This window comes from Anser cygnoides, chromosome 30 (assembly GCF_040182565.1).
Source record: "Anser cygnoides isolate HZ-2024a breed goose chromosome 30, Taihu_goose_T2T_genome, whole genome shotgun sequence".
NCBI classification, from domain to species: Eukaryota; Metazoa; Chordata; class Aves; order Anseriformes; family Anatidae; genus Anser; species Anser cygnoides.
The window spans coordinates 2,298,672-2,320,790 of record NC_089902.1 but is presented as its reverse complement, the minus strand read 5'-3'; the positions used below and the strand labels follow the sequence as shown (position 1 = coordinate 2,320,790).

Below are 22,119 nucleotides of genomic sequence, written 5' to 3'. Positions count from 1 at the left end.
CTGCCTGCAGCCACAGGGATGTCACTGCAGAGACAACAGGACTGTCACCAAGGTACATGAGACCTCAGGACTAACACAGATACAAGAGCACAAGAAAACAATGAGGAACCAAAAAGAGAGCAGCAGTGAAAAGGCCACGTCCTGCTGCTGGCCATGGCCATGGCTCCAGGGAAGCAGCAGCCCCGACCCGAAGGCAGCAGAGAGGCAGAGCCCAGCGGGCAGTGAGGGGCAGCCGCGAGGGCCAGCGGGGCTGCTCCTCCCTGTGGCAGCTGGGCTCTGGGCCCTGAGCCCCTCCTGCATGCTGGGGCTGCTCCCCCAGCTGCACAGGAGATGGGAAGAGACGGCAGCTGATAACAATGAATTTCTCCTGGCTTCTTTACTGTATTTATCTACACGTGAAGCCCAGTTTTACATGAGACTATTGGGTCAAAGTAAGTTAGAAAAAATAACAGGCAGAATGTCAAGAATAACTTTATTTAAATGAAAACCACAACTTGGAGAAAATATTCATAAAGACAAATAATAAAAAATATTTTCCAGTTTCTGAAATAAACCTGGAACTCAAGTGAACATGAATGGTTCAAAAAAAGCATGTATCCAAAGAGTTTCTTCATGGCCTCCTTGAGGTCCTGGTTCCTCATGCTGTAGATGAGGGGGTTCAGTGCTGGAGGCACCACCGAGTACAGAACTGCCACCACCAAGTCCGGGGTTGGGGAAGAGATGGAGGGGGGCTTTAGGTAGGCAAACATGGCAGTGCTGACAAACAGGGAGACCACGGCCAGGTGAGGGAGGCACGTGGAAAAGGCTTTGTGCCGACTATGCATATTAATAATAATAATAATAGTAATAAAAATAATGTGTACAAACAAGTGATGCACAATGCAATTGCTCACCACCCGCTGACCGATGCCCAGCCTATCCCCAAGCAGCCGGCCACCCTATCGTGGCCAGTACCCCCATATAAATTGTTCAGCATGACGTCAGATGGTATGGAATACCCCTTTGGCCAGTTGGGGTCAGCTGTCCTGGGTCTGTCCCCTCCCAGCGCCTGCTGCACCCCGAGCCTGCCTGCTGGCAGGACAGAGCGAAAAGCTGAAAAGTCCTTGGCCTGGTGTAAGCACTGCTCTGCAACAATTAAAACATCAGCATGTTATCAGCGCTCTTCTAATCCTAATCCAAAACAGAGCACCCTACCAGATACTAGGAGGAAAATTAACTCTGTCCTAACTGAAACCAGGACAAATGCTACACCTAAGGGTCACAACTTGCCTGAGATTAACTAGAGTTAAACTAGAAAGGAGAGATAGACAGTTCCTTACTAAGTAAATAATACAACTAGAATCAGTTTCTTCAGTGTGGCTTTCAGCTCCTGGTTCCTCATGCTGTAGATGAGGGGGTTCACTGCTGGAGGTACTACCACATATAAAACTGCCACCAGCAGGTCCAAGGATGGGGAGGAGATGGAGGGGGGCTTCAGGTAGGCAAACAGGGCAGTGCTGACAAACAGGGATACCACGGCCAGGTGAGGGAGGCACGTGGAAAAGGCTTTGTGCCGGCCCTGCTCAGAGGGCATCCTCAGCACTGCCCTGAAAATCTGCACATAGGACACCACTATGAAAACAAAACAGCCGAATGCTAAACATGCACTAACAACCAGAAGTACAACTTCCTTTAGGTAGTCTGAACCTGAGCAGGAGAGCTTGAGGATCTGGGGGATTTCACAGAAGAACTGGTCCACAGCATTGCCTTGGCAGAGGGGCAGGGAAAATGTAGTGGCCGTGTGCAGGACAGCATTGAGAAAGCCACTGCCCCAGGCAGCTGCTGCCATCTGGGCACAAGCTCTGCTGCCCACGAGGCTCCCGTAGTGCAGGGGCTTGCAGATGGCAACGTAGCGGTCGTAGGACATGACTGTGAGAACATAAAATTCTGCTCCAATCAAAAAGGCAAAGAAAAAGACCTGTGCAGCACACCCTTGATAGGAGATGGCCCTGGTGTCCCAGAGGGCATTGGCCATGGCTTTGGGGAGAGTGGTGGAGATGCAGCCCAGGTCGAGGAGGGCGAGGTTGAGGAGGAAGAAGTCCATGGGGGTGTGGAGGTGGTGGTCGCAGGCTACGGCGGTGAGGATGAGGCCGTTGCCCAGGAGGGCAGCCAGGTAGATGCCCAGGAAGAGCGCGAAGTGCAGGAGCTGCAGCTCCCGCGTGTCTGCGAATGCCAGCAGGAGGAACTCGCTCACACAGCTGATGTTGGGCATTTGCTAACATTAAACACAGCTGTCTGTTGAAGAGGATAAGGCAGAAAAAAGTTAAAACAGACTTCTCTGAGGAAAACCTACTGCAAGCCTTAGAGCACCCCCAGCCCAAGCCTCTCTCTGTGCAGAAGAACCTTTTTGCAGCTCTCCTGCTTCAGTTGCAGCTGGTGCTGGCTGAGAGTGGCACTGGGAGCAGGGGCTGCTGTGGGCTCCAGAGGAGTCCTTCCTGCTGTGCAGCAGGAGGGAAGCAGGAACATGGGGGAAACTCAAGTTCAGTCCACTGGTCAGACCAGAAGATTTGCAGTGTTGCTTCAAGGAAAGTACCCAACGATTGTGTAGAAGAAGGGACATTTATTTGCTTCATTTTCTGGTAGCTACGGCTGTAATGTTTAGGAAGAACCATCTATTCGGTGTTCCCAGGAGAAGAAACTACTGAAAGCTGAGAGCAGAGAAGCCCCAGACCAAGTGCAGCTGGACAGGATCCTCACCTGGTCTTGCATGAGCAGGATCTCAGCTTTTCCCTCTTTGCCAGGGCTGCAGAGGCCTCACTCCAGCTGCCCACAGGCAGCCATCCAGCAGCACGGACATGGCCTTAGCACGGAGGTGTCTTCTCCTTGGGGCACCTGGATAACACAAGGATGCCACGAGAGAGCTGCATCGTGCTGGAGAGCAGCCTCCAGCCCAGAAGAACACCCCACAGACAGACATGAATATCTGCAGTCCGGGCTGTTCCACTATCCCATCTGCATCCCCTGCAGTATCTGGAGGAGGATTGGCCACTCCAATCTTGGCTGACCAGGGGCAGCTGGGTTATGACACTCCAAGGGGCTTCTGCCAGACTTCCTCACCTCGCAGTGCCATCCAGCAGGACCCCCAAAGCCTACTGCATTGCCCACTGCCCTCCCAGGAACAAGACCCAGCAGGAGACCCTTCCAGGACGTGCAGCTGCATGGCCCTGCAGCCAGAGACGTACCTTGTCAAGGGCTGTGCAGATTTCTCCTGCAGGCAGCTCTCAGCATCCTCCCACTGCCAAGTGCCTCCAAGCCCTCTCTCCTTCTCTCCTGTCCCCGTGCCAGCTGCGGTCAGAGCCCCCAGCCCTGCTGCGCTGTGCACAGGAGCTGCTCATGGGCAGAGCTGTCTCTCTGCACCAGGGCCCTCTTGCCACGAGCTCTCTCTGTCCCACGAGCCCGGCCCAGCTCAGCACCACACGCCCAGCCCAAGGCATTGGAATCCCCCCTCGGGGGGCTCTGCTCAGGAGCCCACGAACCTTTGAACAATTGAACAATTGAAGAATCACGAACAATTGAAGACATCTCTCAACAAGTCCGAGTCAGAGGCAAGTTTCCTGCAGTGTCCCCCTGAGGGCCAGCCCTGACACAGCCTCCCTTGGAGCTCGTTAGAGCAGAGCATTGGAGGCAGGGAGGACAAGGAGACAAAGGCAGTGTGAAGGTGACCCTGATGTCACTTTTGCAAGCTGGATGAATTTCATCAAGCACAAGGGTCAGGCCTTGACCCCTGGAACCCTGGAAGAGAGACCTGTTCCTGTCACACCTTGCTCAGGGCTCTTTCTTGGGCAGGAGGAGATGGGGATGTGCATGGCCAAGTGCAGGAGAATGGTACGAGCCCTGCCTGGTTCATGGGTGGGGGCGAGGAGGCAATGAGGCCCTGGTGCTTTACCGATAAGCTGTCTCCTCCTAGGCCTCAGTGGCAGAGACAACAGCCAGAGCCATGGACACAAAGACCTGGGTCCTGTTGGGACTCTCAGCCTTGTCACAGCCCTTGCTCCTCTCCACACCAGACTGTGCTAGGGACTCCCAGACCTGTACCCCTTTTCTGCTGGCTCTCAACCCTTGTCCGTGTGATGTCACACCTGATCTGAGCTGAGTCTGGTAACTCAGATCTTCTTGGTGGCCATGCTCCTCATAAGGCAGCTCTGTAGGAAGCTGGCCTGGTTCGTAGTGAGCAGCACCACTGCTCGTATGGCATCCCTCATGGTGCCCAGGCCCTCCTCCTCCTGGGCACTGCTCACTCGGCAGGGTCCCAGTCTGCCCTGATGTGTGGGGTTCCTCTTCCTCCTGTGCGGGACTGGGCTCTTCTCCTTGTAAATATCAAGGGGTTCCTGTAGGCAAAACCCTGAAATTTCTCTAGGTTCCCCTGGACTGATGCTCTTTTCTGTCAGCTGTTAACATCTGCAGGCAAAGAGTTCAACCTTCGTGTGATTGTGCTATCTCTGACAAGCAGCATCAGGAGCTGCAGGGATGTTTAGATAATACAGGAGGAACCAGCTGAATGGAATTGCAGTGCAGAGTCACAGAAGGGCAGGGGATGGAGGGCTGCCAGGTTCCACCTCTTCTGTGCTTCCTTCTCATGCTTGCTGTCACATTGTCTGGTGGTGTGCCCTGAACGTTATGGGGCTGTGCAGGTCAAAATCAGAAGGGCCAAAGCCCTGCTGGAGCTCAATCCATCTATTACCGTCAAAGACAATAAAAATTGTTAATATAAACACTTTAATAAAGGAGGATTAAGAAGACTCATCATCCTTTAATGGATGTGGGAGGAAACCTGGTGACAAGAGAGGAGGTAAAGGCTGAGACACTTAATGCCTTCTTTGCCCTAGTCTGTAGCAGCAAGGCCAGTTGATCCCCTCGACTTTTCTTCTTCCTCATGGCCAGTGCCAACCTTCCACGGTACACTTTGTGGCAGTTTTTCCTCTCCTGCTCTTTCCTACTACCAAAGAAAGCTCCACCAGGGTGGAAACCACTCCTGAAGCAGGCATCCCAACCCATCAGGCTCCTTGCGGACTGTCAGCCCACCAGACAGAAGTCACCTCAGCAGCATCTTCCAAGGCCTGGGCCTGCTGCTGGCCTTGCAGCTTCTTGGCTAGACACAGCCAAGCCTTGTGCCTCCTGCTGTCCAGTCCTGGCCTCAAGCAGAAGGGACAAGACAACCCCTGTGCGGGCCTTCTTTCTGTCTGGGTCCTCCTGGGGATGGAGGCAGAGGGGATCCCACAGGCAGCATGCCAAGCAGGGGCCTTCTGCTGGCCTAGCAGGGCCACTGGCAGATGGCAGCCCCAAAGTGCAGATCCCAGGGAGAAGCCAAGGCTGACCTGCCACCTGCAGACACAAGGGACCTCACAGTCCCTTTGCGTGACACGTTCCTGCTGCTGCCCTATCAGCTGCAGAGACAGAAGTGACCTCCCAGTCACTGCCCCAGTCCCATTCCTCCTGCTGGGGCAGGAGATCCTGAGGGAGAGCTGACCTAGGGGAGACGCAGCTGACCTACAGAGCCCCCTCGGTACCTGTTTTTCACTTTCTCGGTTAGAGATTAAGCAAAGTTTTAGTGGGTGTTTTTGGATTTCTGCTTGTGGAGTCAGGTCTCTGGTTAGGGTATGGGCATGCACTATGGTTAAGGGTTTTGTTTAGGTTTCTCAAAAAGTCTGGGTTTAAATAGAGCGTTTCAATGTTAGTGTTAAGGGCAGTGATTAGGGTGAGCAAGAAAGGAAAGGTAAGGGAAAGGGGCTATGGGCTGAGTTTTCCTTTAAGTGATACTTTGACTTCTGCACTAGAGTAGTGGTTTCCTGTCAGGTTGGTATACTAATGTTTATGTTGAGGGATTTTTGTTACTGTTGAAAATAGTGTAAGGGACACAGAAGACTGTTTGAAGTCAGTGTTACAGCATCAACATTACATGAACCCTCTAACCTCTAGAAAGGAAGCTTCCAAGCTCCTCTTCCCTTCCTCTTCCCACCCCCAAATCTCACATATCTCCTTGCCAGGCTACTCCTGACCCCCCCATATCAGTCATCTAACTGGGATCAGCTTTCTGATGCCTTTCATGATCTCAGAGTACCTGTCTCACCTCTGTTGGTTACTCTATCCTGTAGTAATAGAGTACACTATACAGTCTGATGGCTATTCTAGTCTGTTACTAACAAAGCATCCCCAGGGAATTGTTAGGGCAGATAACTGGAGGCCGTGATTACAGACAGGCAAAGCGCTGTGCTGAGAAAAGTCTTGGTTGGTTTTGGTGAAGCAGAAGGGCCAAGACCTGACCCTAGCCACTGGAGGACAGATCCTGCACCCCCATGTCTCACTCAGGGCTCTTCCTGGGGTCTGTGGGGTAGGGGACGATGCCCATAAGATCATGTGAAGGACAATGGTATGACACCTCCCAGTGTTTGCACGTGGTTGAAAGGAAAATACATGGTCCCAGTGCCATGAGAATAACACGTCTCCTCATAAGCCATGGTTGCGGAGACAAAGATGTCAGTGCTGCTGCGGCCTTCCATTCTTGTTAGAGCCCTCTGCCTTCTCCTCTGCAGGCTTTCCTGTGCTGTCCCACACCTCTCTGAAGGCTGCAGACAGCCACTTCTCTTCCCCACCTGGCTCTCACTCTGGTATTGCCAGGATTTCACTGATGCCTCTCCACTCTCGCCAGCTGTTCCTTCAAACACAAGGGCATGGGCTGATCCAAACTCCCTTTGGGTGACCTCTGGACCCACAGCACCAGTGCCAGTGCCTCACCTCCAAGTCAAGAATTTCATCTGACTATCTACTCTAAATCTACCCTCTTCAAGTTTAAAACCATTCCCCTTGTCCTATCATAGAATCATAGAAATCATAGAAACACAAAGTTGGAAAGAATCATTTAGTCCAACCATCCTATCACTACTACTACCCACTAAGCTACTAAATCAGATACCGTAGCACCTTGTCCTGGTGCTTCTTGAACACTGCGAGGGGCGGTGACTCCACCACCTCCCTGGGCAGACCATTCCAGTGCCTGACTACTCTTTGAAAGAAAAAGTCTTTCGTGACATCTAATCTAAATCTCCCCATGCGCAACCTGTGGCCATTTCCTCGAGTCCTATCGTTAGTTATCTGAGACAAGAGGCTGACCCTCGCCTCACCACAACATCTCTTCAGGTAGTTGTAGAGTGCAATAAAGTCTCCCCTGAGCCTCTTCTTCTCCACACTAAACAATCCCAGCCACTCTTCATAAGACTTGTGCTCCAGACCCCTCACCAGTTTGGTTGCCCTTCTCTGGACACACTCCAGGGCCTCGATGTCCTTCTCGTAGTGAGGGGCCCAAAACCGAACACGGTACTCGAGGTGTGGCCTCACCAGAGCATAGTACAGGGGGACAATCACCTCCCTGCTCCTGCTGGCCACGCTGTTTCTTATACAAGCCAGGTTGCCGTTGGCCTTCTTGGCCACCTGGGCACACGGCTGGCTCATGTTCAGCCGAGCATCAATCAACATTCCCAGGTCCCTTTCCTTTTCACAGTCTTCTAGTCACTCTGCCCCAAGCCTATATCGTTGCATGGAGTTATTGTGGCCAAATTGCAGGACCCGACACTTGGCCTTGTTGAACTTCATCCCATTCACCTCAGCCCAGCAATCCAGCCTATCCAGATCCTTCTGAAGAATTCTAAAGAATTCCTTCCGTATATCTCATTTAAACCTACCCTCTTTTAGTTTAAGGTCATTACTCCTTGTCCTATCACCACACTCCCTGACAAAGACTGTCTCCCCAGCTTTCCTGCAGGTCTTCTTTAAGTACTGCAAGGTTGTTCTAAGGTTTCTCCAGTGCTTCGTCTTCTCCAGGATGAGCAGTACCAGCTTGCTCAGCATGCCTTCATAGCAGACGTGCTCCAGCCTCTTGACCATCTCTGTGGCCCTCCTCTGGACCTGTTCAAATAATTCCATGTACTCGAACTGCCGCGTTAAACCACAGCAGTCTTTTTGGCACGCAGAGTGGGGCACGAAGGGTTGAGATAATGACAGATCTTACCAGAGAGTGCTAAAATTAAATTGTTATAAGCATTAGACCAGTTTAATAGTTGCTGATCACAATGTCGATGTTTTGGATCTCAGGTCTGTTGTGCTTGCTTTCAGAAATGTGTTGTGTAGCACATTACTTACTGCATGTGTTCCCGTTGTGCTGTTCATCATTTCTGGGGCTGGTTTAAAGTTATTTTGCTATGTTGTGTAACACTGGCTTATGATCCTATAAAATGTCTGGTCATGTGACAGATGTGTTATTTGTACTGAGCATTGCCATCACCTCCGTACCTCAGGAACCATCGCTCAGAAACTGAAGAATTACACTCTTGACCTTTTTGCTTTAGGGAGCCAATCTAGGGGGAGAAAAGGGAGGGACACTTCTCCTTTTATTCAGTCCCCCTTTCTCCTTCACCTCCCCCTTCTCCTCCAGGCTAATTACACTAGCTCTACAAATCTTTGAATATCCTTGGGATGCTCCTATTGTGATGTCTCCTGAATGTGTTTCAAATTCTGTTTAAGGATAAACAACTATTTAAGAATGCCCTCCAGAGACCTGCCCCAGGGCAGGAGAGTTAGGAGAGGCAGGGAGTGTGGGAGGATAAGGGCAGGCACCTAGAGCAGTGGGCACCTCCAGGGCTTTGGAACTTCCCCCCTGAGCATGTGCAAAATCCTTAAAAACTGTAGAAGTGCTTGAAAAGGAGGTGTTATCACCTTGGCAATTCCAAAGGGACACAAATCACTGGAATGTGCTGGGACTTGGTCTGTGCTTACTGAGCCTCAGTCAGTGCCACTGCAACCCCTGTGACAGGCCCTGCAGCTACTCCAACACCTCTGACATGTCCTGCAGCCGCTCCAGCCCCTGGGACAGGCCCCAGGTCTAGTCTGGGGACTAGACCAGACCCCCCAGGTCTGCTCTTGCTAGGCCACAGCACCAACCTGTGCCAGTATCCGTTGCCTCTATATGCAGGAGAAAACAATGGGTGTGAAAATCAGGCTCCTTAGAATGGAAAAGAACTACTACCCAGAAAAGAAAGGAGGAAGAAGAATGTTGATCTATAAAACCTTGACACAGACTTCCCCACGAGGGGGTACTTCAAAGATCCAAACTGGTACAGGTGGGGTTTTGGGATAGCTGCCTTGGAGACAGAGGATATTAAAGAGTTGTCTACCTTGCCCAGTCTCTGGGAGGAGCCTTCCGTTTGTGGAGTTGTTGAAGGTCAAAGAAGAGCAGGTGCAGGTGGTTACCACAATGTTCTACCAGTTGGGGACAGGCTGGACATCAGTAAGTAATGACCAATTGCGCTGTGCATAGCTTGCTTTGCACATAACAATAATAAAAATAATAAATATCATCATAATCATCATTATCATCATCATCATCGTCATCATCATCATCATCATAAAAGCTACTATTATTATTATTTCTCTTCCCTTTCGGTCCGTTAAACTGCCCTTATCTCAACACATAAGCATTTGGGGGGTTGGTGTGAGCCAACTGCTGTGTGGTGCTGAGCTACTTGCCAGATTAAAGGACAACATGTTTGACAACCACACCCTAATAGCACAAATCGCACTTGTAAAATTCATCTCTCCTGTGTACAGAGAAGGGCAGTTGCTGATGATTTCAGTCTGCTTCAAGCACCACACCCCCTGAGATGGGCCTAAATTTAAACCAACCCCTGTGACAGGCCCTAGAGCCACTCCAAAACGTGCGATAGGCCCTGCAGCCACTCCAACTCCTCTGAAAGGCCCTGCAGCCAGAACAACTCCTGTGATGGGCCCTGCAGCCACTCCAGCCCCTGAAATGGGCCCCATGGCTGGGCCAGAGAACCAGCCTGTGCCACTATTGGTTGCCTCTTTATTAAAGAGAAAACAATGTGTGCGGAAGTCAGTTTTTCTTTAGAAAGTGAAGAAACTCCTACCCAGACAAGAAAGGAGGAAGAAGAAGATAAGGCAGGTTTCACCAAAGAAGGGCCACCATGGAAGCAGGATGACAAAGAAGAAGAGATCATCTAAACATCAGAAACCACGTGATCCCTTTCCCAGGGTAAGCTACGAGATAAGGGAAAAGATTTCAGCCATCATCTTGGTGAGCACATTGTCACCTGGCTGCCCCAGTGCTGGGAGAACAGGGCCAATAGCCTGGAATTAGAGGGCAGGGAAGCCAAGCAGCTGGGATCCCCCTCTAGAGAAGGAGTGATTGACAAAGCCATTGGAAAAGGGCACAAGGAATTTAATCCTGTCAGGCGTCAAGGAAAGTTCTCCCTTCAAGAAAGATCTTGTATGTCAACCAGGAAAGTGGACCAACATGCAGAGGGGTATCCGGTACCTGAGGGAATTAGCCATGCTGAAGGTGATTGATAGTGACCTAGACAACAAACAGCTGTCCAAAGTTCCAGATGAAGTCGAGTGCCCATGACCCATGTGGCAGAAGTTTGTACAGAGCGCACCATCACCGTATGCCAGCTCATTGGCAGTTATGACCTGGAAAGACCAAGAGGAACCCACATGGATGAATCGGATGTAGTTGGATGTAGCCAACTACAGCATTACAATGAAAGTCTCTCTTCTTCCCTATGGGCCTGCATCTCGTCTTGAGAGAAATTTTCTCACGAGGTGCTAGAACTACAAGAGGATACATCCTCCTCCCCACCTGCATGAAACAATAGCTCGGCTATCAGGTGTAAACATCCCTCTGCTCAAGAAAATTGATATAGTGGGTGCATACTACGTGCCACCCTGTGGTTTTAACTGTGTGACCCCGGAAAGACCATGAGAAAACAGGATGCAAAAATCTGCCCTACCTCCACCCTAGAGGCAGGGATACATGAAGCGCAAGGAAAAGCATTTGCAAAAAGTGGTTCTTCTGAGAAAATTACTGCTCCAGTTTCTAGCAGACAGTCCTCCAAACAGAGTAATGAATACTATGAGCAGGACTAGAGGGGCCCAGCCTCCATCCAGGGGGAGGAAGGGGACAATCGGGTGTATTGGACTCTGAGGAGTATTGGCCTGGCACATCAAACCCAAGAGTTAACTGTACTGGAGGCTGAAGTGAGCCTAACTGGGAAGGAGTGGCAAAAGTTACCCATTGGGACTGGTCTGGAGGCTCTGTGCAACCTTGGCACTGACTAAATCAAGAGAGTGTACTTCAAAGATCCAAACGTTTACTGGATGGACTTTGGGCATGACTCCCCTGGAGACGGAGACCATCAAACAGTTGTCTACCTTGCCCACTCTCTCACAGGACCCTTCTGCTGTGCAGGTGCTGATGGCCAATGGGCAGCAGGTGCAAATCGCTACCACAACAGTGCACCTGAGGCAGTATTGCACTCACAGAGACTCCCTGCTTCCCATGCATGAGCTGGTTCATTGACTGCAGAGCCAAGGGGTGATCAGCAACACTTGCTCACCCTTTAGGAGTCCCATACGGACAGTGCAAAATTCTAATGGTGAGTGGAAGAGAACGGTGGACTTCTGTGCCTGAATGAAGTCACACCACCGCTGAGTGCTGCTGTGCTGGGCATGCTAGAACTTCATTGAGTACGAACTGCAGTCAAAGGCAGCCAAGCGCTCTGCCGCAATTATTACTGCTAATGCATTTTTCTCCATCCCTTTGGCAGCAGTGTGAAGGCCGCACTTTGCTTTCAGCTGGAGGGGCGTCCTGTCCACCTGGAATGGCCTGCGCCAGGGGTAGAAACACAGCCCTACCGTTTGCCATGGGCTGATCCAGACTGCCCTGGAAGAGGGGGAAGCTTCTGAACATCTCCAGTACATTGATGTCGTCATCACATGGGGCAACACAGCTCAAGAAGTATTTGAGAAAGGGAAGAAAATAGCTTTAATAGTACAAATCACACTTCTAAAACCAGTCTCTCCCACTTTCAGTTAGGAGCAGTTGGTGATGAAGTCAGTCTGCTCCAAGCACCACAGCCCAGGAGAGACCCTGCTGCCTTTTGGAGCTGTCAGCCCTGAGGCCTTGAGGACACCTCTAGGGAGCCCAATGGCACAGAGCAAACGATGCCATGGTCGGGTGCTGTGCTGCTGAGCTGGGCCGGGCTCCTGGGCCCAAGGGGAGCTCGTGGCAAGCGGGCAGCGCTGCAGAGAGACAGCTCTGCCCAGGAGCAGCTCCTGTGCACAGCGCAGCAGGGCTGGGGGCTCTGACCGCAGGTGGCACGGGGACAGGAGAGAAGGAGAGAGGGCTTGGAGGCAGTGAGGAGCACAGCAACAGAGGGCAGCGTGTGGCAGGACAGATCTGCAGGCTCTTGGCACTGTGAGTCTCTGGCAGCAGGAACATGTAAATGGGATTTCCAAAGAGTTTCTCTGAAGCCAACATAGCTCATGGCAGATAGCATCTGTCAGGATGGGTCTCTCTCTTTCTCCAATATGAAGTAGACGCTGCCATTCCTCCTGGCTTCTCCTCCTGGCCGTGCTGCTGCTGCTCTTGTTCCCAGGCTGCCTCGGGATGGGGGTTTCACCTGCCCATGGAGTGAGCCCTCGGTGTTCTTGGGTGAAGGGGAGTATGGGGACAGGGTGAGGGTCTGGAGATGGGCGCTTTGAGCCTGGCTTCTTCTGTCCACAGCAGTGTCCTGGTTCTTCTCAGGGCAACCTCTGAAGGCAATTGTCCTGCAGCTCAAATGCTCAAATGTGCTGCTGATGCCAGCACAGCTCAGACCAGCACTGATGGTCAGACTGGGTGTTGTCTGTGTGGGATGCTCTGCACTAAAGGGACAGTCTCTTTGCCTCTGAGGATCCACAAGTTTTACTTGGAGTGCAGCAGAACGCCCAGGATTTATGCCTTAGAAACACTCCTCAGGTGTGGTGGGGCAGCTAGAACCAAAAATAGAAAACAAATAATTAAATAAGTAAATCTCCACACCTCTGCTCTGCAGTTGGGTGAACTAGGATCAAAACTGGGGAAATCTCTTTGATATGAGCAGTAAAGTGAATCTGAGACTACCCCATGTTCCTACCATTTTACTACCATGCTACTACCTCTGGCTGTAGTGCAGGACTGATTCTTGCATTGCCCACAGATGAGTCCCCTGTTCCCAGAGACACTCTCAGGCAGAATCAATGAGAGAGACCTTCAAAATATCTGCCTAGAAATGGGCAATTTTTGGTGATTTTAAGTGAGAAAATGGAAAGAGTTTTCCTCTGATATGCCTGTGGTAGATTACCACTGCCTTTCTCCTCCTTGTACAGGACCTCATGACCAGAATTAGCAGATGCCCAACAGCAGCTCTGTGAGCGAGTTCCTCCTGCTGGCATTCGCAGACACGCGGGAGCTGCAGATCCTGCACTTCGGGCTCTTCCTGGCCATCTACCTGGCTGCCCTCCTGGGCAACGGCCTCATCCTCACCGCCGTAGCCTGCGACCACCACCTCCACACCCCCATGTACTTCTTCCTCCTCAACCTCGCCCTCCTCGACCTGGGCTGCATCTCCACCACTCTGCCCAAAGCCATGGCCAATGCCCTCAGGGATACCAGGGCCATCTCCTATCAAGGGTGTTCTGCTCAGGTCTTTTTCTTTCTCTTATTCATATCAGCAGAACTTTATGTTCTCACCATCATGTCCTACGACCGCTACGTTGCCATCTGCAAGCCCCTGCACTACGGGAGCCTCGTGGGCAGCAGAGCTTGTGCCCAGATGGCAGCAGCTGCCTGGGGCAGTGGCTTTCTCAATGCTGTCCTGCACACGGCCACTACATTTTCCCTGCCCCTCTGCCAAGGCAATGCTGTGGACCAGTTCTTCTGTGAAATCCCCCAGATCCTCAAGCTCTCCTGCTCAGATGCCTACCTCAGGGAAGTTGGGGCACTTGTGTTTAGTGTTTCTTTAGTCTTTGGTTCCTTTGTTTTCATTGTGTTGTCCTATGTTCAGATCTTCAGGGCAGTCCTGAGGATGCCCTCTGAGCAGGGCCGGCACAAAGCCTTTTCCACGTGCCTCCCTCACCTGGCCGTGGTCTCCCTGTTTGTCAGCACTGCCACGATTGCCTACCTGAAGCCCCCCTCCATCTCCTCCCCATCCCTGGACCTGGTGGTGGCACTTTTATATGTGGTAGTACCTCCAGCAGTGAACCCCCTCATCTACAGCATGAGGAACCAGGACCTGAAAACCACAATGAAGAAACTGATTCTACTGGTAATATTTAATTAGCAATCAATTGGCTATCTCCCTTTTCTAGTTTTACTGAAGTTAATCTCAGGCAATTTTTGACTTTTAGCTACAGTATTCTTTAAAATTTTGTTTGCAGATAAATATTTGCTTTCATTCCTCTTTTCCAGATGACCAACCCTCTGTGTGACCCACACGCTTGCTCTGAATGTGTTTATTCCTAAATGACACCTGGCCTCTGTTGTGGCATGTTGTTAATAAAAGTGAAGTTGCTCAGTGCTCAGGGCTCTTCTTCCCAAACTGGAGTGCAGAAGGCGCTCCGGGAATGCCAGGCTCAAGGCCTCACTCTTGTGCTTGGGTGCCACCTGGACACAGGGGCAGGAGGGCACGGGATGGGGTGTGAGGGAGTCAGGGCTGGACTGAGTCGTCACTGGCGGATGCCCAGTTCCCATGGAGGCCCTGACCGGTCAAGAAGCAGCTTCCTGGGATTGAAACGTGACAGGGCTGGCGGCATCAGGGAGGTATCGGGAGCCACTAGGATATGCTAAGGGTTCTCCTGGGATGCCGTGTGCCTTGTGTTGGGTGGGCAGCGAGTGGGTCTTCACAGTAAAGCCAAGCCAAAGGATGCACGGGCTGATGGGAGCTCTGCAATGCCAGGACACACAGCGAGGCCACAGCACAGAGGTCTCAGAGGCCTTCAGTGAACAGTAGGAAAGGGCCAAATGTGGGTGATAAGGCGAGGGCAGGGGGGTGGGGAGAGGTGGGCAGGGGCTGGGCTGGGCTGGGCAGTGCCCGGCAGAGGGCACCAGCAGCATCAGGGAGCGGTGGCAGCATGCAGGGGAGGGCTCCCAGCAGGGCTTGGTGCTGCAGAGCCAGGGCTGGGGAAGGGAGCCCAGAGCTGCAGGGGCAGGGGACACGAGGCCGCTCGGGGCCCTTGCTGGCCTGGGCAGAGCAGGAAGGGGGCCCAGGGCATTCGTCCCCTCACCGCAGCCTGCCACGACCTGCACGGCGCTCACGGAGCGTCCAGGGCCAGGCTCTGCCCCGTGGTGTGCAGGGAGAGGGCAAAGCCTCTCTGAAAAAGAGGCTGAAAGTGAAAAAGGTCCCTCCGCTGCCCTGTGGTGTGACAGGGCCAGGGTGGGACAGGTTACCTTTATTTGATGTAGTTCTTGTGTAATTTGCATCGGTGATGGCACAAAAAGACAGCTCCTTCAGCAGTGATGTACATCCTTCTTCATGTTAGGACACAACTCAACGTCCTTCACTCTGCTTTATCTCACAGATGAACTGGATTAGGTCTCCTTGATTACCCTGAGGCACAGTGCAGTGCTTTTTTGCCTTCTGACACTGCAGCACAATACCTATGTCTTTCCCTTCCCCTGCGCATTGACCTGACAGGTCATTTCACACTTTTAACTTTCATATCCCTAGTTGGAAGGGGATGATTCCCCAGAGTGGGGCAAGCTGATGGGTTCTGGCTCAGTCATTTGAAGCACGCTATGCTCGAGTATTTCAGCCTGAATTTGCTAGAGAAGACCCAGGAAGGTAAATGGATATTCATGTGTCTCGTAGGAATAAGGGAAAGTATGTCAGGTTTCCAATGGCCATTTCAAATCTAGGTCAGTCCCAGGAACCCACTGAACGAAGGTGTTGTCTTTGAAGGCGTTTCCTGTGCTGGGCTGGGCTGCAGTTACAGGGACAAAGACCACTGCTGGCAGTGGAGGTGCCCTGGGAATTCCACCTGGCTCCACCTCATTTTCCCAAAGGGCTCCGGTCTCCTGCAGGTCTTTTCTGACATCTGCTGGTCCAGGGAAGTGCCACAAACACAACGGGGCCACAGGAGGTTTTCCCTGGTTATGCTTATGGTCAGACAGCAAAGCTCTGCCTCAATACCCAGTAATTTTTGTAGTACTTCACTAATAATGCGACTACTCATTACCTCAAATGATTCAATCCCTTCGATAAAAAGTCTCACATGAAGTGGAATTTCTATCATGAAGAAATGCTAATTTCCATTATCTATATTCAGCACAGGAGAAGAAATACTGTTGTTCACCTGTACTTGCATTGTCATCACTTTGTCTATCATGGTGTGCTCCCTCATCTTCAAGGCAGAAAAACCGTCTTCATTACACAGAACATGCTGAATGTCCCCTTTCCAGCTGCTTTCCTGGACCTATGCACTTCCCATGGTTCTCCTGCTTTGCCCTCCCCTTACTCGTTGATCATTCAGACCGCTCTCACCAACCCAGTTGCTGCTTTGAGTTTCAGTGAGTTCCAGCTCGCCCATCTCTCAGCACTCTGTTTCATGGTTCCTTAGCAAGAAACTCATCATTTATCATTGAATTAGTATGATATGGGTTAATATTAACAATATAATTTTAAATTTCCTATTAATCAGTGTAAAATATATCATGTACAGTCATCCTTTTGGGAAGGTAAACATCACTGGAGGCAACAAAATGAGGAAATTGAACTTTGTTTTTTTTTGTTGTTTGAAAATTGCAGCATGGTTTCCTACTCTTTGTTTTTACATAGGAAAAACCCTGCTTTTCCTACCCTAGGCAGAGCTCCAAAGGAGAAACCCTAGACCAGTATCTATAGGAGAATGATGCTCTAAACTGAAATGGTATAAAATTCAGACTTTAAAATGAGGAAAGATTTCTGTTAGTTGCACTTTGAAATCTTCCTCCTTAACTACACCATGAAAGCTCTCCAATTAGCTGCACAAGTCTTGAAGACGTGAAGAAAACTGTGGGAGAGATATGTCTGCTTAGGACGTTCTGCATTTTAATGAGTTCCATGGTGTGTTTTGGTGCTGAGTCAGTGAAACTCAGGTGCTGAGAGGAGAATGATGCAACTGCTTGAGAAAATAAAGTCAGAAGGAAAAGTTGAAGTGACTTGGAGTATTAATGGGCCCCACTGAGGGCTGTTCCTAACAAAGCCTCCCCAGGGACTTGTTAGGGCACATCATTGGAGGCCATGATTGCAGACAGGCAAAGCGCTGTGCTGAGAAAAGTCTTGGTTGGTTTTGGTGAAGCAGAAGGGCCAAGGCCTGACCACAGCCACTGGGAGGGGAGATCCTGCACCCCCCCCGTCTGGCTCAGGGCTCTTCTTGGGGTCTGTATGATGTGGTGGGCAGTGTGATGCCACGAGAAGAACTTCATTAGGACACCTCCCCACCCCTGCACAGGGTATCAAGGAAGCAGTGAGACCCAATTGCAATGTCTATATCTCGTCTCCTCAGAAGCTCTAGGCAAAGGGACAAAAACGTCAGGGCTGTTGGGGCCTTCCATTCTTGCCAGCACCCTCTGCCTTATCCTCTGCATCCTCTCCTATGCTGTCCCACACTTTACCCTATTTCCTTGAAGTCTGCAGACACCCATCTCTGTCCAACACCTTGCTCTCATCCCAGCATTTCCATCATCTCACCCATGTCTCATCAACCCTCACCAGCTGTTCCTTGAAACAAAAAGCCACGGTGTGATCACAGACACTCTTTGGGTGACCTCTGGCACCACAGCACGACCCTTAGAGGGACATTTCTTCCTCCTTGTGGCCAGTGCCAACCTTCCAAGCTGCTCCTTGTGGCACTTTTTTCTCTCTTGCTCTTTCGTACTACCAAAGAAAGCTCCATCAGGGTGGCAGCCACTCCTGACGTAGGCATCTCAACCCACCAGGCTCCTTGCGGCCTGTCAGCCAAGCAGACAGAAGTCACCTCCCCAGCATCTCCCAAGGCCTGGGCCTGCTGCTGGCCTTGCAGCTTCTTGGCTAGACACAGCCAAGCCTTGTGCCTCCTGCTGTCCAGTGCTGGACTCAAGCAGAAGGGACAGGACAAGCCCTCTGCGGGCCTTCTTTCTGTCTGGGTCGTCCTGGGGATGGAGGCAGAGGGGATCCCACAGGCAGCATGCCAAGCAGGGGCCTTCTGCTGGCCTAGCAGGGCCACTGGCAGATGGCAGCCCCAAAGTGAAGATCCCAGGGAGAGGCCAAGGCTGTCCTGCCACCTCCAGACACAAGGGACCTCACAGTCCCTTTGCGTGACACGTTCCTGCTGCTGCCCTATCAGCTGCAGAGACAGAAGTGACCTCCCAGTCACTGCCCCAGTCCCATTCCTCCTGCTGGGGCAGGAGATCCTGAGGCAGAGCTGACCACTTTCTCGTCCCCACGGGAATAGGGCTCACCTTTGTGGGTCAGAGAGTAAACAAAGCTTTAATGGGAAGGTTTGGTCTTCTTCTGTGGTTAGGGTATGGGAAAGCTCTTTGGTTTAGGGTCTTTGTAGGTCTGCCAAGAACTTGTCTAGGCCTCAATATAGCATTTTAATGCTAGTGTCAAGGGAAGGGATTAGGGTGAGCAAGAGAGTAACGAGAAGGGAGAGGGGCTATGGGTGAGTTTTGCTTCAAGGGATACTTTGAATTCAAGCATTAGAGTAGGGGATTCCTGTCAGAGTGTTGTAGTAGCATTTAGTTTTAGGGATTAAAACTACTGGTTAAAATTAGGTAAGGGCCACACATGGCTGTTTTAAGTCACTGTTACCATAGCTTCGACATTACATGAACTCTCTTATTTCAGCTGGCCATGCTCCTCTTCCCACCCCAAAATCTCCCATCTCTCGTGTCCAGGCTACTCCTTATCTCTCCATATCTTACTGGGATCAGCTTTCCGATGACTTTCCTGATCTCAGAATATCTGTCTCACCTCTGTTGGCTACTCCATTCCTGAGAAGGAAGTGGCGGTGTAGTCAGGAGGGAAAAGGACACAAAGGTCTTTAGGAGTATCCTGAACAATGGGCCCATCAGCTCTGCACCTCCACAGAATCACACTTCCTACCTATAAATTTGTTTCCCAAATGGCTTCTATGGATCCAGGGTTACTTTCTTCTCATGCATGTTTCAGTTTTGGATGTGAAGAGATGGGATAAGGTAAGCCAAGGCACAGATGGAACTGACCTTGTCAAGAGATGCAAGGAATAACAGGAAGGGATTCTATAGATGCTTTGCTCAGAAAAGAAAGGCCAAGGAGAGTGTTCCCCCTCTGATGGATGAGAAGGGTGAACTGGTAATGACAGACATGGAGAAGGCTGAGGAACCCAACAACGTCTTCTCCTCAGTCTTCCCTGCCAGTCAGGCTTCCCAATCTTTCATTTCCCTGAACCCACAGATGGAGGCTGGGGGTCAAAGTCCCACCTGCTGTAGGTGAAGAGCAGGTTTGGGAACACCTGATGAAACTAAACAAGTACAAGTCTATGGGGCATGATGACTTGCACCCCAGGTCCTGAGGGAACTGGCTGATGTAGTTGCCAAGCCTCTCTCCATCCTTTTTGAAGAGTCCTGGCAGTCGGGTGAAGTCCCTGGTGATCTGTAAAAGGAAAACATCAGTCCCATTTCTAAAAAGGGTAGAAAGGAGGACCCAGGGAGCTACAGAACGGTGAGCCTCACTTCTGTGCCTGGCAAGACCATGGAAAAGATCCTCCTGGAATCCATGTCAGGCACCTGGAAGACAAAGAGGTGATCCAAGACAGTCAGCATGGCTTCACCAAAGGGTAAAGTGTGCCAGACCAGTCTGATGGTTTCTACAATGGAGTGACAACATCAGATGACAAGGGAAGACCGACCGATGTCATCTACTTGGACTTCTGTAAGACCTTTGACATGGTCCCACATGACATCCTGGTCTCCAAATTGGAGAACACGTATTTGATGGGTGGACCATTGAGTGAATAAGGAGTTGGCTTGAAAGTCATACCCAGAGAGCGATGGTCAACGGCTCTATGTCCAAGTGGAGGCTGGTGATGAGTGGTGTCCCTCAGGGATCTATCCTGAGACCGGTACTGTTTAATATCTTTATCAGTGACACAGATAGTGGGGTAGAGTGCACCCTCAGCAAGTGTGCAGATGACACCAAGCTGAGGGGTGTAGTGGATACAACAGAGGAAGGGATGCCATCCAAAGGGTCCTGGACAAGCTTGAAATTTGGGCCCATGTTAACCTAAGGAGGGTCAACAAGTCCAAGTGCAAGGTGCTGCACGTGGGCCGGGGAAATCCCAGACATGGGGATAGGCTGGGAGAAGAACTCATTGAGAGCAGCCCTGCAGAGAAGGACTTGGGGGTTCTGATGGATGAAATGCTCAACATGAGCCAGGAATGTGTGCTTGTAGCCCAGGAGGCCAAGTGCATCCTGGGCTGCATCAAGAGAGGGGTGGCCAGCAGGTGGAGGCAGGTGATTGTCCCCCTCTGCTCTGCCCTTGTGAGGCCTCACCTGGAGTAATGTGTCCAGGTTTGGGGCCACCAGTACAAGAAGGATGTGGACCTCTCGCAGCAAATGTAGAGGAGGGCTACAAAGATGATCAGAGGGCTGGAGCACCTTGCCTGTGAAGACAGGCTGAAAGAGTTAGGTTTGTTCAGCCTGGAGAAGAGAAGGCTCCAGGGAGATCTGGAGTTCAGTTAGATGATATTTCAGGTGACTTCCAACCCAGGCCATTCTACAATTCTATGATAATAGCATGAAAAATAAATCAATCCCAACCAAAACCAGGACACAAATAGACTAAGGGCAAGATATCTCTGCGTGTATATCAAAAGAGAGGAAAAGTGGTGATAGTTATTTAGAAAGTGTCAGGCCTGAGTAGGACATAGGAACAATGGTATGGAGTAAGGGGTGGATATAGTCTGAGTTTTAGCTGGGATAGACTGAATTTTTCTTCCTAGGAGCTGGTGTGGTGCTGTGTTTTGGATTTACAGAATCAGCGAATCACAGAGTAGTTTGGGTAGGAAAAGACCTAAAAGATCCTAAAATTCCAACCCCTCTGCCATGGGCAGAGACACCTTCCACAAGACCAGGTTGCTGAAAGCACCATCCAAGCTGGCCTTCAAAACTTCCAGTGAGGGGGGATCCACAACATCTCTGGGCAGCCTGTTCCAGTGCCTCACCACCCTCTGAGGAAAGAACTTCTTTCGAATATCTAATCTAAACCTACCCTCTTTCAATGTAAAACCATTTCCCGTAGACCTATCGCTACGCTAGTTGATGAAGAGTCCCTCCCCAGCTTTCCTACAGCCCCCTTTAGGTATCAGAAGGCCGCCATAAGGTCTCCCCAGAGCCTTCTTTTCTCTAGGCTGAACAACACCAAATCCCACAGCCTGTCTTCAGAGGAGAGGTGCTCCAGCCCCTTGATCATCCTCGTGGCCCTCCTCTGGATTCATTTGAATAGATCCCTGTCATTCTTATGCTGGGGGCCCCACAGCTAAACACAATACCTGACATGTGGCCTCACCAGGGCTGAGTAGAGAGGCACAATCACTTCCCTACTCCTGCTGACCACACCATTCCTGGTACAAGCCTGGATGCTGTTGGCCTGCTTGGCCACCTGAGCACCCTGCTGGCTCCTATTCAGCCGACTCTCCACCAATACCCCCAAGTCCCTTTCCGATGGGCAGCATTCCACGCGCCATTCCTCAGCATTGCATGGGGTTGTTGTGCCCCAAGTGCAGGATCCAGCACTTGGCCTTGTTGAACTTCATAGGTTTGGCCTTGGCCCATGAATCCAGCCTATCTAGGACCCTCTGCAGAGCCCACCTACCATCCAGCAGACCAACACTCTCTTCTAACTTGGTGTTGCCTGCAAACATACTGAGGGTGCACTTAATCCCCGTGTCCAGATCATTGATGAAAATATTCAAGGGAACTGGCCCCAGAACTGAGCCCTGGGGGTCACCACTAGAGAACGGCCTCTAACTCCATTTAGCTCCATGTACCACAACTCTTTGGGCCCAGCCACCCAGACACTTTTTAATCCAAGGAAGCGTATAAGTGTCCAAGCCTCGAGCAGCCATTTTCTCTGGGAGAACGCTGTAGGAAACAGTTTCAGAATCCTTACTGAGGTCTAGATAAACCACATCCACGGCCATTATGTCATCCACTGAGTGCATCACTTTGACATAGAAGGAGTTTAGATTTGTCAAGTAGGACCTGACTTTGA

General features: G+C 51.0%; 2 protein-coding genes across 2 annotated transcripts; one reads left to right on the top strand and one right to left on the bottom strand.

Moving 5' to 3' along the window:
* Positions 1–1,318: 1,318 nt before the first annotated feature.
* On the bottom strand, positions 1,319–2,251 carry LOC136787660 (olfactory receptor 14J1-like). The gene has a single exon (XM_066984972.1). It carries the CDS (start codon positions 2,249–2,251, stop codon positions 1,319–1,321), a length of 933 nt encoding a protein of 310 aa, XP_066841073.1.
* An 11,245-nt stretch (positions 2,252–13,496) lies between these two features.
* LOC136787659 (olfactory receptor 14C36-like) lies at positions 13,497–14,189 on the top strand. The gene has a single exon (XM_066984971.1). It carries the CDS (start codon positions 13,497–13,499, stop codon positions 14,187–14,189), a length of 693 nt encoding a protein of 230 aa, XP_066841072.1.
* The last annotated feature ends 7,930 nt before the right edge of the window (positions 14,190–22,119 follow it).

Excerpts from the sequence above, each read along its gene's own strand:
- LOC136787660 (XM_066984972.1), bottom strand. The coding sequence starts at position 2,251 with ATGCCCAACATCAGCTGTGTGAGCGAGTTCCTCCTGCTGGCATTCGCA.
- LOC136787659 (XM_066984971.1), top strand. The coding sequence starts at position 13,497 with ATGGCCAATGCCCTCAGGGATACCAGGGCCATCTCCTATCAAGGGTGT.